We start from the raw sequence: 15,514 nt of genomic DNA on the forward strand, positions 1-15,514 counted from the left end.
TAATTTTTGGAGAAAGAAAGAAAAACTAGCTTTTTCGAGAATTTTGCTGTTATAATGAAAGCTTCCTAATTTTGCATCTCAGTATAAACACACACATATTTTTTTGTATCCTTAACATTAGCTCTTTGATAATCACAAGCAAATCAGTTGTAACAGCAAGATTCAGGTTGTAAGCATTACTTAGATATACCATAAAAGATATAATGTCTCATCCATTGTTAACAAGAGCAATTGTGATTTATTCATCGTTTTAACTCCCATTATCCTCCAGGTCCATAAATGTCTCACTGTGTAGATAACAGTAATTCATGCAAAAAAGGAATGATTGGATTGGGGGGTCGGCTGCCGATTACCCCTTCCCCCAAATGATGGGCTTTTGCAAATGTTACACAACATTGGAAACAGCTATGGAGCTGGAGTAAGCTGTCCTGGATATGGTTCAGCAATCATCTTTAGGAGTCTAACCACTGTTTGATATCTTCCAGATCAAATTCCTTCTCACAATTGAAGAAACAGATTTTAGAATCATAAAAACATTAAACTTGGTAACATTTAGTCATGATTTGAGTGCTCAAAAACATTCATCATACATTATAGAAAATGATAAATTTTATTGTTTTGTTTTTAAGTACAGAATAAAGTTCGTAAAAATACATACAACATACTGAAAGCATGTATTTTTATTTATGAGGAAAATATTCCTCTGGCATATATTATGTAAATGAAGAGATTGAACACAATTCAAAATGAAAAAGATCAGAAGAACTCTCTATAAACTTCTGTTGATGACACTGTGCATCTTTTTTTCTATGCGCAAGTATGTATTCTATCTTTATGCGGCATTTGACACAAATGTTTACATTGACAGCAACAATGATAGCCACACTTCAAATCTTCAGCTGAAAAAGATGAATATGGGACACTTTTTTTTAGCTTACTGGAATGACGATAGCAATTTTTACTTTTTTGCTCTTTCTCATATTTACACCGCTTTTTATTGTTGGGCAGAATGTTTGTTCTTACACAGGGATAAATATTAGAATCAAGTCCTAATGATGGGAAATTATTATCTTCTGAAGATGGTAACTTCATGCTCACAGTTAAGCACTTGTAATCAGAGGATGTCAAAGATGGAAGTTTATGAAAATGCATGCATGGAGCTTTTTTACTACTTAAGTTTTTAGATGATTTATTAAAAGATGCTCTATTACAGTGCATGGTATTAGAGGGCTCACTTCTACAGTCTGATATAGCAGGACTAGATTCTGATGTGTTTGATAATTTCAAATTTGTACTAACAACTGTCTTAGGTAATCCCTCTTTACGAAAACGGTGCATTTTTCGACGACGACATTTTTCAAAAAATCTTCTAGCAACAACATTTTGCCAGGGATCATAATAAAGTTTTGTAACATTCAATGAGTTGTTACTAGAGTTAGTGAAAGCTGATGTTGCAGGCAATGAGGATGAATCAAACGCACTTACTGTATCTTTTTCAAACATTCCCTCTTCTAAAGCCTCTTGATCAGCATTTGATGAGAGCATAGGCTCTCCAACAGAAACCATCGGGAAAAGTTCAATTTTAGTTTTTGAAATTTTTGATTGTTTCCGGCAAAATACTGCATTTGAACCAAAGCAGACCGCAGGACAACACCACCAAAAAAAAGTAAAACTATATATTCCAAGAGATAAACTTGAAATACAATATCCCACTGAAAACAAAAGTTCATCATAGGGCACGTGGTTTTCAAAAATGCGTGTAACTGAGGCAGCACCACTGACCCAAGCTATTAAAAAAATGCAAAGCAATGTGGCATGACCTTGAAGCAATATTTCATCAGATAATATATTTTTACTGCTGTCTGAACTTTCTATGTCATCATTACCTGGTTCACTTATTGCACCAGGGGTACCCAATGCACTGGGTGGGTAGCTACTATGTCTTACATTTTGCCGTAATTCACGAAAAATCAGAAGGTATAAACAACATATTCCAAACAAAATCAATACTGCTGGACAATATAGAGCTCCAAGACATGGTTTAAGTGACAAAAAACACCTACAAGGAAAATAATAAGTATAAATTAGGGAAAAATACACAAATTTGTCTTCTCTTCTCTACATATATACTAAGCAAGACAACTTAGATCAGTACAACGAAATACACATGTAATTTTGCGTTTGTAGAAATATCCCTTTTTTCTACTATTGCAAAGATTGAATGATTCTGGGTTTACATACATAACGAGGAAAGACATAAAACTTTATCAAGTTTATGTAAATTTGCATGAAAATATTCATTTACTAATCCGTTTTAAGTCAGATGTTCTAATTTTTTTTCAAACAACTTACGGGGTGTTCTAATTTTTTGAAACAAAAATGAAAAAATAATTAGACACTAAGAAACATTCAAATATGCAAACATTCTTTATGCAAATTTTTTGCTACTGATGTGCTCAAAAAGAACCTCTTAGAAGATGAAAATACAGATTACAACCAGACCCTTAATTTGGGCTTTTCAGCTTGAGCATTGTATGAACTGCTCTTGTAAATTTCTAGGGTGTTCTAATTTTTTTGAAAAGGACTTGCATACTGTAATCAACTGTGATAATCATTCCATATTAGAAATATGCTAAGTCAAATTTGCTCAAAGAAAAAGAAACACCTCCAAAAATTACGGCATTATGTCTACATGAATGGATGGTATTTTTTGAGTGTTTTAGATTTCAACTTCATCAAATCCCTTACACTTTGAAGAATAATAATTATTCATTAAAAGTATGGTTTTTATTTTTTGAATGAAAAAATTAATTTTGTATGGGTAAAATTAATTTAGAATGGTATAAATAACACAAAGTGTGAAGTGAAACTTACAATTTTTTACCACCATAATTTTCTATGTTCACAGCTGCTGAAATTCCTACAATAATGGATGGAATTCCCCACCCGACCAGATAAAATCTCAGCATAGGCTTTGGAGGCAGAGGGTACTCAGGAATCGAGTCATTGGATGGAGTATATAAGTTTTTGTACTTCTTGACTTTTTTGTATAGGTTGCTGTAATGAGTTCAAAATAAATAAGCAAAATATAATTTAAAAAATGACCTGAAATGCATTATTACTTTTTGGCATTAAAACCAATGATTATGAAAAAAATTAAAAAAAAACAAACTTATCCAATCAATAACAGAACTACCCTACTACAGTGGAACCTGTATGAAATCCAACATGGAAAACTCTTGAAGCGTTTACATGAGATTGAGATTGGGGGCAACTGCTGAATTGGATAGAATCATGGTTGAGAGATAGGTCACAACAGGTTATGGTGAACAGGGAATTCTTTGATTTTACAGGCGTCACTAGTGGAGTTCTTCAAAGAAGTGTCCTTGGCCCCATATTGTTTTCACTTTTTATCGATAAGCTCAAACAGGGTATCAATGGGATTGTTAGCAAATTTGCAGATGACGGGAAGCTAATAGGGATAGTCAGGAATCAAAGCAATAGAAAGTTGCTCTAGATCAACTTAAACAGGATTGGAGCTTGCACAAATGAATCAAGCATGGAGTTGACAAATGGACGGTCACTCATTTTGGTTTGAACAACCTACGGTTCTCTTACGAGTTGAATGATGTCACTATCCTGGATGCAACTAGGATCACTGATTTGGGAATTCTCATTGACAAGTGGCTTAGGTTTTGTGAACATTGTTCAGCGGTGGTCAGAAAAGTGAATAGAATGCTCAGTTTCATTTTCAAAAAGTATCCTCACGTTCTCTTAGTCATTCTTATGCATGCTGATATATATATACATTGTTTGTAATTATTGTGATTGCATTTTTAATTGGGTTGCTGTATTTTAATAATATATGACATCCACACATACTTGTTGTTGTTCTATTACTCTGAAAGAATTTTGACCACACTAAAATATTATTTTTGTCATCACACTGTGTTTTACCACATCATTTCGATCTGATTGATTTCTTACATATGTCAAATAATCCTTTGATCTTTCCCTTTCTAGTCTCATCATCTCTTACCCCTACCTATCTACTATCCTTTTATACATTTAGCATTCTGCCATCTTCTGTCTCACTTATCTTGTATTTTTTCTTTAAATGTATTTGTGTTTTCTCAAGAATCTGGTGCGACTCATGTTTGCACATTTTATACTATGTAAATGCAGGTGTTTTTTATAAATATTTTTGCAAGTATTTCAAGTACATAAATACATAATATTTTCGTACTTTTCCAGTCTCATGTTTCTTTTATTTTTCTTAAATAAAAGAAGCATGTCGCTTCTTTTTACTATCTTCATTAATGACGTGTATAAAATAGAATGCTGAAAGTGAAATCTTTGCATTCATGGATGACATGATTTTTTCTCTTTTCTGCTTCTGATTATCAATCTCTCTAAAATATTGTTAATAATGACATTTTATAAGTAAGATAGTGGTTCTGTGCTAATGACCTCCAAATTAAATTAATTAAGTTTACAAATTTTTCATTAAATCCCACTAACCAACCTGACTTTACTACTGTTTTCCATGGCAGTAACTGCAACAATAATTTCTCTAGCATTTGTCAAGATCAATAAATATTGCAAGTCAGTACAATAAAATATCTATAGTCCGTTTCAGGTTAACTTTGCAGTGAAGAGGAAGCTACGAGGGAACCGCATCACTCGTTGCTATGACAACGAAAGCCTCTTAACCTATGTATCGATGCGCGGCCTCGGTGAGGTATGGCTGATTCTCGCCAATCTCGCAGAAAAAAATATTTTTTACGTGTAACGTAATGCTTGTAGAAAAAATTAGCTAATGAAAAAAAAAAATCATTGTCGATACTTTCAGAAATCAAAGTAGTGGTTTTTGAAATCATTTTTTTTTATTGAAAAGTATCTTAGTAACTCCTATTAACCCAGTTTTCACGTTTGAATTTGGGAATAGCCCCAAATAATAATAATAAAAATGATAAGGAAAAATTTAGAATTCTTTTACTCACTTTTCTTGCCGAAATTTCCGTCGCTCACCCACCCGAACGCACGGTATACGTCGATGCCACTTATTATCACTACAGTTTTAGTCATTTTTCACGGATTCCCATTCTATGGAATCCTCACTTGACGTTGTAGAACTATCTGATTCTCTATTACTTATTAATTGTTGTTGCTCCAACATGTGTTCCATCAGGCCACCTGCAATCCAAAATTCCTCTTCTTTTTCAATAACGTGCTTTATGCATTATTGCCAAAAAGAACGGAGAACGTTTTAGCGTGTCTATCTCTGGTGAAAAGCAAGATACAACTGTCACAGAAGAAAAAAATACACTGCAAGCCTAAACCATTGTGGGTCTCTCTCTCTCGCTTATTTATATTTATCTGGAGAGACACTGAAGGGTCATCTGGAGGAACAGACTCTGCTGTGGGGGAGGAAGTTGGTGTGGGTGAAAAAGAGACATTACTTATGTCAACACCCTCCGCTATCGGCTATTGGAATTCAGAAACCACCCCTATCCTACGAACACGGCAAGAAATAGATATAAAAAAAGGGGGGGGGTCTGGAACCGTAACCTACCCCCATAAAGATATCCTCTCACAACGGTATCGGCGCTGTCGTGAAAGAGGGACACTTCCTGTAATCTATGAGTGATATCTGAATTCGTTGGAGGCTATTTTCGGGAGAATAAAAAAACCTGATTGAATATTCGTCTGGGTGTGTAGGCCTATAACTACATGCAAAACTGAATGAAAAATTGTATCGGAAAAAATTCAACAAAATGACGATACAATATATATATATATAACTCTCTCTCTCTCTGAGCAATCAAAAAAAAAAAAGCACGATAGTGATATTGGCGGGGAAAATTTCTTGGAAATCGCGCCAAAATGCTCTTGAGCTCGCCATGGATTTTTGATAATGGTAACCAATATTTTTCTAATTTAAAAATTTTAAACGAATATACATTGGTTCAAAACGGTATTTTTTCAGTATCTTTTTCAAAATCATAAAAAAATTTGAAATATTCTATATAAATGATCATCAGAAACCTCCGATGTATGGGAACTATATTTTGCGGCGAAGGAATACACTCTCTACCTTTCTCTCCACTGCAAAGTTAACCTGAAACAAACTATAGGTTTGCATATTGACCAAGATATCAAATGGAAATCACATGTCAAATATTTATTAAATAAACTTCGATTTGTACTTTACAAATTCTATTACTTTATACAATGTTCAACTAACACCTTTTTTATTAACACTTTACTATGCTTTTCTCCATTTCCATTTAATGTCCACTCTTCTTGCTTGGGACACAGTGACTACCTTACTAATCTTCAACCAATCATTTCTACTCAAAATAGAATTTTACAATTAATTACCAATGATTATCACTCGCCTACATTTGTCTTTTACAACCGCCTACAAATATTACCTCTTCGACAAAAATGTTACCTTCAACCTTAATGCCACTCGTTCATCTTCAAGAATATAAATAGCACTTACCACTAATTCACAACATGATAGATAGAAAACACTTTACATATATTATTCCAAAGTTCTATAATTCATTCTTTAAATTTTGATATAAATATTCCTCTTCCTACCTACAAATAATTAATTAAGTCCCATCTCTTATCTGAGACACATAGAAAAACACTTTTGAACTATTTTTTTTAAAAATTAATCTATCTACCAGGTGTACAAGTATGAAATGCGGATTTTTTTTCAAAAAAAAAATCTTTAAATTCAGAAGAATGATAAAAAGTGCTTTATTCAAAGTATGCTCCATTGCTTGTTATACATTTCCCCCATCTTTCCGTAAATTTGTGAATACCACGCCGGTAAAAATCTTCCCCTTTTGCTGCGAACCATTCATCAAGCTATTTTTTCACATCTTCGTACGAACCAAAGCATTGCTCAGAAAATGCGTGACCCATCAATGCAAACAAGTGGTAATCGGAAGGAGCCAAGTCTGGTGAGTAAGTCGCATAGGGTAGAACTTCCAGCTGAGTGTTTCCAATGTGTCGCGAACCGCTTTTGCCGTATGTGATGGAGCATTGACCATTGAACATTGTCAAGGAGCCTTTCACGTTGTCATGGGGCATTGCGATTGAAAAAAGCTTGTTGACTAACGCCCAATTGCTCTACGAATTGTTTTTGTGTCTGTGTAGTATCATCTTCGTCCAACAATGCTTCCAATTCCACATCTTTTTTTTTTGGTGGTTTTCCATGTTCCTTGTCTGCAACATCAAAGTCGCCACTTTTGAAACACCGAAACCATCATTCACACGTATCTTGCGATGAAGCATGTTCACCATAAGCTTCTCGAATTAATCGGTATGATTCAGCAGCAGTTTTCTTCAAATGAAAACAAAAAAATTAATGCTGTCCGCGAATGCTCTTTGTTCAGTATAACTTTCGACATATTGAACACAACAATGCAACACTATGCACACACTTTTCCAATTTATCACTCGTGCGCATCTGACACTTGTTGATGACACAACAAAATGGCGCAGTGTCAAATCTTCATAGCACAAACTGCATTGGTGCACCATCTGTTTTCTGAAATCCGTATTTCATACTTGTACACCTGGTATATATTACGACATGTCCTGATTCATCATTGCTGAGCCAAAACCACTGAAGTTATGAATATGAAATTTGGTCAGTAATTTCATTTTATGAAGTAAAGACCCACTAAGAAAGGACTTTTCGAAATTCGACCCCTAAGGGGGTTCAAAGGTTATATAGAAAAATCATGCCGAGCTGAAACCGCTGGAGCTATATTTATGAAATTTTGTCAGTAGTTTTATTTCATGACATAGATTCACTAAGCAGGGGGGGGGGGCTAAATTGGTCATGAGGGGTCTCAAAGGTTATATGGGACAATCATTGTTGAGCTGAAATTGCAGAAACTATAAATATGAAATTTGATCAGTAGTTTTATTTTGTAATGTGAAAAGTCACTAACGATGGATTTTTCAAAATTCAGAATGTAAGGGAGACATTGGGGGGGGGGGGGTTTGAAAAGTTATATGGGGCAATCATGACTGAGCCCAAACCGCTGGAAGCTATAAATATGAAATTCGGTCAGTATTATATTTTATTATTTAGAGACTCGCCATGACTGGATTACTAGAAATGCAATACCTAAGGGATTCATAAGGGATTCAAATGTTATTGGAAGGAATCATCACCAAGCAATTTTCAGATTACCAAATTCACATGAGCGAAGCCGCGGGTAACAACTAGTTATGTTATATATATATATTGTAATTTTACCCAACATTTATTTTTATGTACATACATAAATTTTTTTCTCCACCTAGAGCTTACATGTCTTCAGCACTTTATATACCTTTCAATTTCCCCTCTCCCATGTTAACTACTCAAAGCACCACCACCATGGTTTTCAGTTTAATGATATATTTTGTTCATTCCCCCTTTTTTTTCTTTTGTTTTCTTTCCTATAGTTATTTTATTGTTTGTGTATCATTCATAGTTCATATTCATTGATTTGTGTATGTATTAAATATCCAGTATGAGCATTTCCTGGCTCCTTGGACAAAATTCCTTCAATTGAATATGTATTTCTTTATGCTTGAATATATGAGTAAATAGATAAATAAATAAACGTACTGTTTTTAACTTACTGTGTGCTTTATCTTCCACTATACGTTCAATTTATATAAATTTGATTGTTTCATCAATTTTTTTTTCTTTACGTTTTCCATTTTGTTAATTCTGCTTGTATTGTCCCATGTTCTCTAATGGATTGTTTTTACAGACTATAAATAATTTTTTCAATAAACTGAGGATGTTTTCTGACACAACCTAGCAGTAAAGAGAGAAATTTGTCTCACATAGCAGCTCTGGAGGTTCATGGTTATAAATCAATGAATCATGTCTCACTGTTCATTTACAGTCATTTGAATGGGCTTCTCAGCTGTGCCCATTGTACTAAAACAGCCCTACTTATAAGCATTTCTGCTCATTCATTCTGTAAATTTACTGTATTTCTAAGTATGGGAGCTCAGCACCAGGCTCTACCAACTCTTGGTTATGATTAAATGGAATCAGCAAGTCTAACTCTTGTCTAATACATGTGGGATGGGATTATTTACTTTCATTAATGCTAAAAAAAACTTCATGTTTAAAAGATGAACACTGGCAATCCAATTTTTTTGCTAATACAAACACTGCTCTGTTCCAATTAGTTGGGTTCTACTGTAGTTGTAAACAACATTTGATACATAATGCAAATTTAAAAAAAATTATCATCAAAAGAGGTCATCTTGCATAGTCATCCTGCCATTCTACAATTAAGTATAAAGAAGCACTTGTATATTTTGATGAACTACTGAATTTACATATCATTTAACCAATAGTAAGCAATTGCACAGTGATTGAAAAAAAAATGAGTTTGTAAAACCAGATGGATTACTTACTTTGATGAAACCAACATCCACAGCAGTGCACATAAAGTAAAGTAGTGTAAAATGAAGCCAACAGCTTGGCAGATTATAACAATATCGTTTTGAAAAATTCCAAAGGTAAAGGTAATACATAAGAATATAAGAGCAGTGAATGAGTTCATAATTGAATGTTTAGTATCACTTGGCATTTTAATGTCCCTGGAAGAAACACAAAATAAAAGTATTTAGAATTTTTTGCTATACTTTAAAACATTAACTACAACTGACAACTGTGGTATAAAACATTTTCATAGATAATAAAATGTTTTTTCCACAAACTTTTGCATATAATTACACCTCAAAAATGACTGATACATCAGAAAATATCAGTTTTTTTAGAATAAAATTCCAGATGGAACTGGATTACAATAATGTAATTTGCTGCAAAACAATATAATTACTGAATTAATTCCACCACATGTGGCTATGCACCCAGGTAGCTTAGGGGGAACAGCACATTACAGCTATGATATTTGATGTCTATAGCTGTCATACCCAGATAACTGATTAAGCACATAGTTCCTTAGCAGTATACATTTTTTTCCCTTAAGAATAAAGTTAAGACAATTATCACTTACTTATAAGAAAAACAATATAAAGACAACAAAATAACCAGAAACATCACACAAGGAAGTGATCCCACATAGATTGCAGGATGGCAAAAGTGAAATTGTGCCATGTCAATAGCATACTGAGTCATCAATGCATTCACATTCTGAAAAAATGAATCGCATGAGAATGAATTACTAGAAATGCATAATGAAAACAAAATTTATTGCAACAGTTTATGAGTCAACTGAAAAAGGCTTTGATTGAGATTTTTAAGTCAAAATAAATACCTACTACATTGAAAGATAATCAGGAATAATTACATAATAATCAGACTTTTACATATAATAAACTGGGATTTGATTATAATCAAATTACAGTTCAAGTTGTGTTGTACAAACCGGGGTCGAGTGTATATTTTCGTGAGTATATCTAAGCTGAATTCTTCTAAACACCATAAGCAGGAGACGGGTGTTGGTTCTACCTTATCTTGCCAGAATGTTACCTATTCTTCAGTCACAGAAAGTGCACTTTCCTTTCCAAATGCGTGGGAGTGAAAATACATCATAAATATATTAATGCATAATACACACACAAAAATCTTCTGGCATGCACCAAAAGTTCTCCAGAGAAATTTTAATGAAGTGCATATTTTAGTTATAGTAATTAGTCGCTGTGGTAGTTGAGTGGTCATAGCGACAGACACACATCGCAAGGACCAGAGTTCGAACTCCACTGTTGCCACAGTGGTGGTTGGCTGAAGTTCATTTTCTGTGGTTCCCAATTTTGAGGCGCAAATGCGAGCCAATCTCTGTTAAAAAGTCTCTCCACACAGAGCAATAGGTCTATAATGATACAATTATTCAATCATTACACTTCACTCATAGTCACAAAAGTTGATGGTAGATGGCAGAACTACATATTGTAACTGTAGGATCCGCGGCGGGTGGAAAGGGACCACTCCATTGTAAATAAGTACTTATCAATTGATATAATTTTAATAATTTATGATTTTTCTCACCATAATATCACAATTATCCAGTATCTGTCCAATGTCATTGATCGTGATGCCATGCCATCTTTGCCCACCTGATTGGTTCATCTGAATCAGCATTGTGTTGCTACATCATCCTTCTAAAGTGAAGAAAGGGGATTTGCAAGATATGTAAATCTGGCTTGATCTGTGCTGATTGGCCGCCTTTTCCATAGCTGCCGCTATACAACGCCACTATGAGGTCGTCGCGGTGCTTACATTTCGTGATCACTTCTGTTCTCTGATGATCATGTAGTCGAATCTTGGCTCCACCTGGGAAGCCTGTGCCTCTGAGCTATGGATTAGTTCTCACATTGATTTTGTTTCTATGTCCACGAATGTCGCTTCTCAACGTAAGGATAATCGGATGAAAGGAACAATTGACTTGGTTTGAGGACGTCCGAAATATGGTCGAGACTGTACTTTCCATAGACTGGATTTGGAGATTGATTGATCATATCCGAGGACATGTTTGGTGATAAATTTCATTGTTAAATTCTAAATTGTAAAATTTAATTGTTAAACTTTTAATTTAAGGTAATTTAATTTAATTCATGATCTCAACTTGTTGTGCTGGATTGAATCATAATGATCGTATAGGTCCTGGATGTGGCAAGTTAGTTTGTTACAATATAACAAGCATTTCACAGAAACAAACTTCACATTAGGTTCACAACACATACACACACATTCCAACATGTAGCAATTCATTAGATGTTCCACAGAGGAATATGGACGAGGTGTATGTGTGGTTTAGTAATAGTAATTATCAGAAAGTGGCCAAGTGTGACACTTGTTCCTTTGTTCACATTTTAAAAACTGGGAAAAAGATATTGTGTTTGAAATCTTTTTTTTTTTCCCTTAACTTCGTCAAATTCAAGTCAGTGAAAGAATATGCACATACAAGATAACCTTGATATACAGAGCAGATTAACCAGGGTACAAAAATTTCTCACTTCACAGGAGGTAAAAGAGAGTAGTACACTAAATTATTGCTCTTATTTTATAACATAATGTTGAGGATACTATTGTTAATAGTATTGCCAAAAGTTGATATTACTTAGTCATCAGAACAAAGTTTTATTCTTGAAATTATGATCATTTGGTTAATCAAACTTGTTTCGAGTAATCAACAAGTCTCTAATAGCAGAAAAAGAACAAGGAGCAAAAAAAGAAGCAGAAAACAATGATCGTTTGTATTGTGGTCTTTGAAATTTTATCGCCAGTCAGGAATTTTAACTGGAAGGGGCTCTAAAATGAGCAGGCATTTAAGATCTCCCTTCTGAATAGGGTGATTCATTAACAAATACAATGGAACTTTGGTTTACCAGTACAGTTTGTTCTGCAAACATGCTCGTAATCCATAAATACAAATACAATGCCACAACAAGCAAAATGCCTAACGAGGTGGCTGAGAAAAAGATGCCCATAACAAATATGGATGTTATATATTTCAAAAATACTGCAACCCAATTAAAAATGCAATTGCAAACAATATATATACATGATGAAATATTATAAAATTCCCATAATCTCGTTTGAAACTAGGATTCTCATTTGAGACAGGGTTCAAGTGCCCGTGAGGACAGAGATGAATTTTCCTTTCCTGAAACATCAATATCTTCTCACTCAGCCAGTTTCCGTATCTGTCGTATTAACAAAGGAGAGTGACGTCTTTCGTCATATACCACCACCTGGTGGCCCTGATGTTATCTGCGAGCTATTAGCAGAATGTTGCCACCGTCCATTGCACTAAGCCATTCAGCATATACATATGCTCCAAGGGGAGGAATTCTATCTGTCTTCATAGCTTAGTTAATAGAACACTCATGGAGCAAATGAGAGACCGGGGTTCAAGTCCTTGTGAGGGCAGAGATGAATTTTCTTTTCCTGAAACATTGCTATCTCCTTACTCAGCCAGTTTCCATATCTGTTGTAAATGAATATGGACTAACTAGAAAAAGTGTTAAATGCCAATGACGCATTTAAATCACCACTATTACTATGACTTTATATATTCACTGATAGCAAAATTTAAACCTACCTGAAGAAGGCCAAAGCTTGCCAATTTGTTGCATGAAAAAGTTACTATGTTTTTTTTCACTTTTGAAATAGAACAGCCATCTTCTGACCAAGCACCTTTTCCACCTGCAAAATATGCAAAAATAAAAAGTCTTCTATTTAAAAAACTGATATTCATTCCAAAATCTCTGCAATGGGTACCAAATTAACATATTGTATCATTACAGTAAAACTTCCATATTGGCCAACCAAAATACAGTGAAACCTGTCTAAGACAGACACTGTATGAGACGGAAACCTGTCTTGAACGGAACAGAGAAATAGTCTAGTGGATGGTTAATGTTTTTTTCAATAATGGGAAACCTCTTTAAGATGAAAACTGTCTAAAGCAGAAACAGAAGGCATATTTAGTCTATTTTCAGATTAAAAAACCTGCAGAAACGGAAAGATTTTTTTGGCTAAGTGCAAGTTTTTGTCCTTTGAATGTGAAAAAATTAAGTTGTACTGATTTCCCTTTTGTTAAGGAACTCTTTCACTTTTTGGAAAAATGATGAATGCTTACTATTTTATCTCAACTAGTTCTGGAGGTAAGGGATTGAGTTTGGATGGAAGCAGATTTAGTAAAAGCCTGTTCAGCATTTCGTTTATGATGAAAACGAAGACTTTTGTTAGAAAGTATTCCTGTTTCCTAGAAAAATGTTGATTAATTTCCATTTTAAACTAATTCAGGAGTGGAATGGGGGAGGGAGACTGAATTATTATTCACAGTTTTAGGGATACCATGTTTTTTATCATTTCATTCAGTGTAGAGATGGCCGCCAGCTGCAAGAAACACGTGTTGAATTTGAACAAAACTGCAGGTCATTGAGGCTAAAGAAAAACAAAATTTAAGTGTTATAGAGTGTAACAATTTTTAAAAAAAAAGTAAGCAATCTCATTATTTTTTTTTATTTAAATACGAAAAAATTTTCACTTTTCACAAAAGTTCATTCTATTGCTATTCAGGAGAATGTTTTATATTGAATTTTGACAATTAGCAATTTAAATATGAAATTTCAAAGACATAGTAATTTGAAACAACAAACAAAAAAATTCAAAATAATAATATGCATGTCTCTGTTAAATACTTGGTTTATAGTAGTTAGGCTAGAATTACACTATGAAAGTTTGACAAAAAATATTTTACAAAACTTTATAAAAAACAACCAATGAGCCTATCGATTCTGACTTCAGGATGATATTCTCGAAATTTAAGTTTCGCAAAATGAAAAAATAAATCACTGCATACATACTTTTGTGTGCACCATTATAAAATGAAGACCTGTCTAAAACGGAAAATTTTTTTCTCTTGACATTCCGTCTTATACAGGTTTCACTGTATTTTTTTTCACATGCATATCCAAAGATAGGGGTGAACAAAGAAGGTGTATGCGATGTCAGTGACCAAGGAATTGGTACAAATTATTTGTTAGCTAATTTTGTCAAATTCATGTAAAATCATATAAGTAAAACAGTGGATCCTGCTCACTTTTTAAAAAACTACCATGAAAGAATGTTGTAAGTGGGAAATGCTTTAAATTGGTAGTCTCAATAAGAACAGATAGAGTTGTCATATTAACCGTTTAAAGGCTGAACTATGAACAAAATCACTTATTGTTTTGAAATTTGGAATTCGAGGTCCTTTTGCATGCCTATACATAGATCAACACTTTGAAATTTGAAGAAAAAAAATTTTTCTTCGTTTTACACAATTTTCCATAAATGGAACATTGGCACTTTGGGAAAGGTGAAAGCAAAAACTGGTATCACCTATATTATCACAATTTTTTATTTCTCGAGTACAGTTGTCAAACAAAATTTTCTACTCATATTTTCTACTACAAATTCAAATTCGCAACACATACCGATTTTTTTAGCATAAAAATGTGTGCAGAAAATTCAATTTTTTTTCTAATATCTGTAATAAAAGAAGGAAAACATCTTTGATGGACCCGTTGGTCACATTGATAGCATTTAGTGTTTTTCGGCAAAGAGCACCCCGTCCTTGCATCACAGACAAAATATAATGGCCATCAGATGACCTGGCATCTTTTTTCAGTTGACAACATGGACCTGGCTGAATAATTAACCCCTCCTTCATTCATTGCCACTTCTCTTCAGAATTCCAAATGTGAAATAAGATCCGCTTCTCGCAACTCAGAATGAATGAATTTTCCAATGTGCTATAATGGTCATATGGCAAATCTTTTCCAATGGAATCCAGAGCTGAGGCTTTGATCGGATTCTAGGAAGAATTTTTTTTTTGTCCCATACAATGGTTTTTTTTTTGGATTGCTCAAAACTGTCTTGCCTTTTTGTGAAATGTCACATGAGTGTTGCACTTTTTCTGCCCTACATCTTTTGAAGAACACGTTTCGGGAGTTTCTA

The 15,514-nt window shown here is 33.9% G+C and overlaps 1 protein-coding gene across 4 annotated transcripts in view; it reads right to left on the reverse strand.

Annotated features, from left to right (window-relative positions):
• Nucleotides 1-15,514, reverse strand: part of Remo (Remoulade) — a 130,766-nt gene that overhangs the window by 21,785 nt on the left and 93,467 nt on the right. For 3 of the 4 annotated variants that reach the window (XM_089239698.1, XM_089239700.1, XM_089239699.1), the window contains 5 exons: nucleotides 13,110-13,213; nucleotides 10,062-10,198; nucleotides 9,457-9,642; nucleotides 2,875-3,057; nucleotides 594-2,059 (listed from right to left, as the gene is read on the reverse strand). In XM_089239698.1, the coding sequence (XP_089095824.1) occupies nucleotides 808-2,059; nucleotides 2,875-3,057; nucleotides 9,457-9,642; nucleotides 10,062-10,198; nucleotides 13,110-13,213 (1,862 nt within the window). In that variant the 3' untranslated portion in view covers nucleotides 594-807. Of the gene's footprint in view, nucleotides 1-593; nucleotides 2,060-2,874; nucleotides 3,058-9,456; nucleotides 9,643-10,061; nucleotides 10,199-13,109; nucleotides 13,214-15,514 lie in introns of those variants that run through there. The other variant, XM_089239701.1, reaches the window with a different exon arrangement.

Source organism: Pholcus phalangioides, unplaced genomic scaffold, assembly GCF_987345545.1.
Source record: "Pholcus phalangioides strain wild (caught in Gottingen) unplaced genomic scaffold, Ppha-v1.0 ptg000011l_1, whole genome shotgun sequence".
NCBI classification, from domain to species: Eukaryota; Metazoa; Arthropoda; class Arachnida; order Araneae; family Pholcidae; genus Pholcus; species Pholcus phalangioides.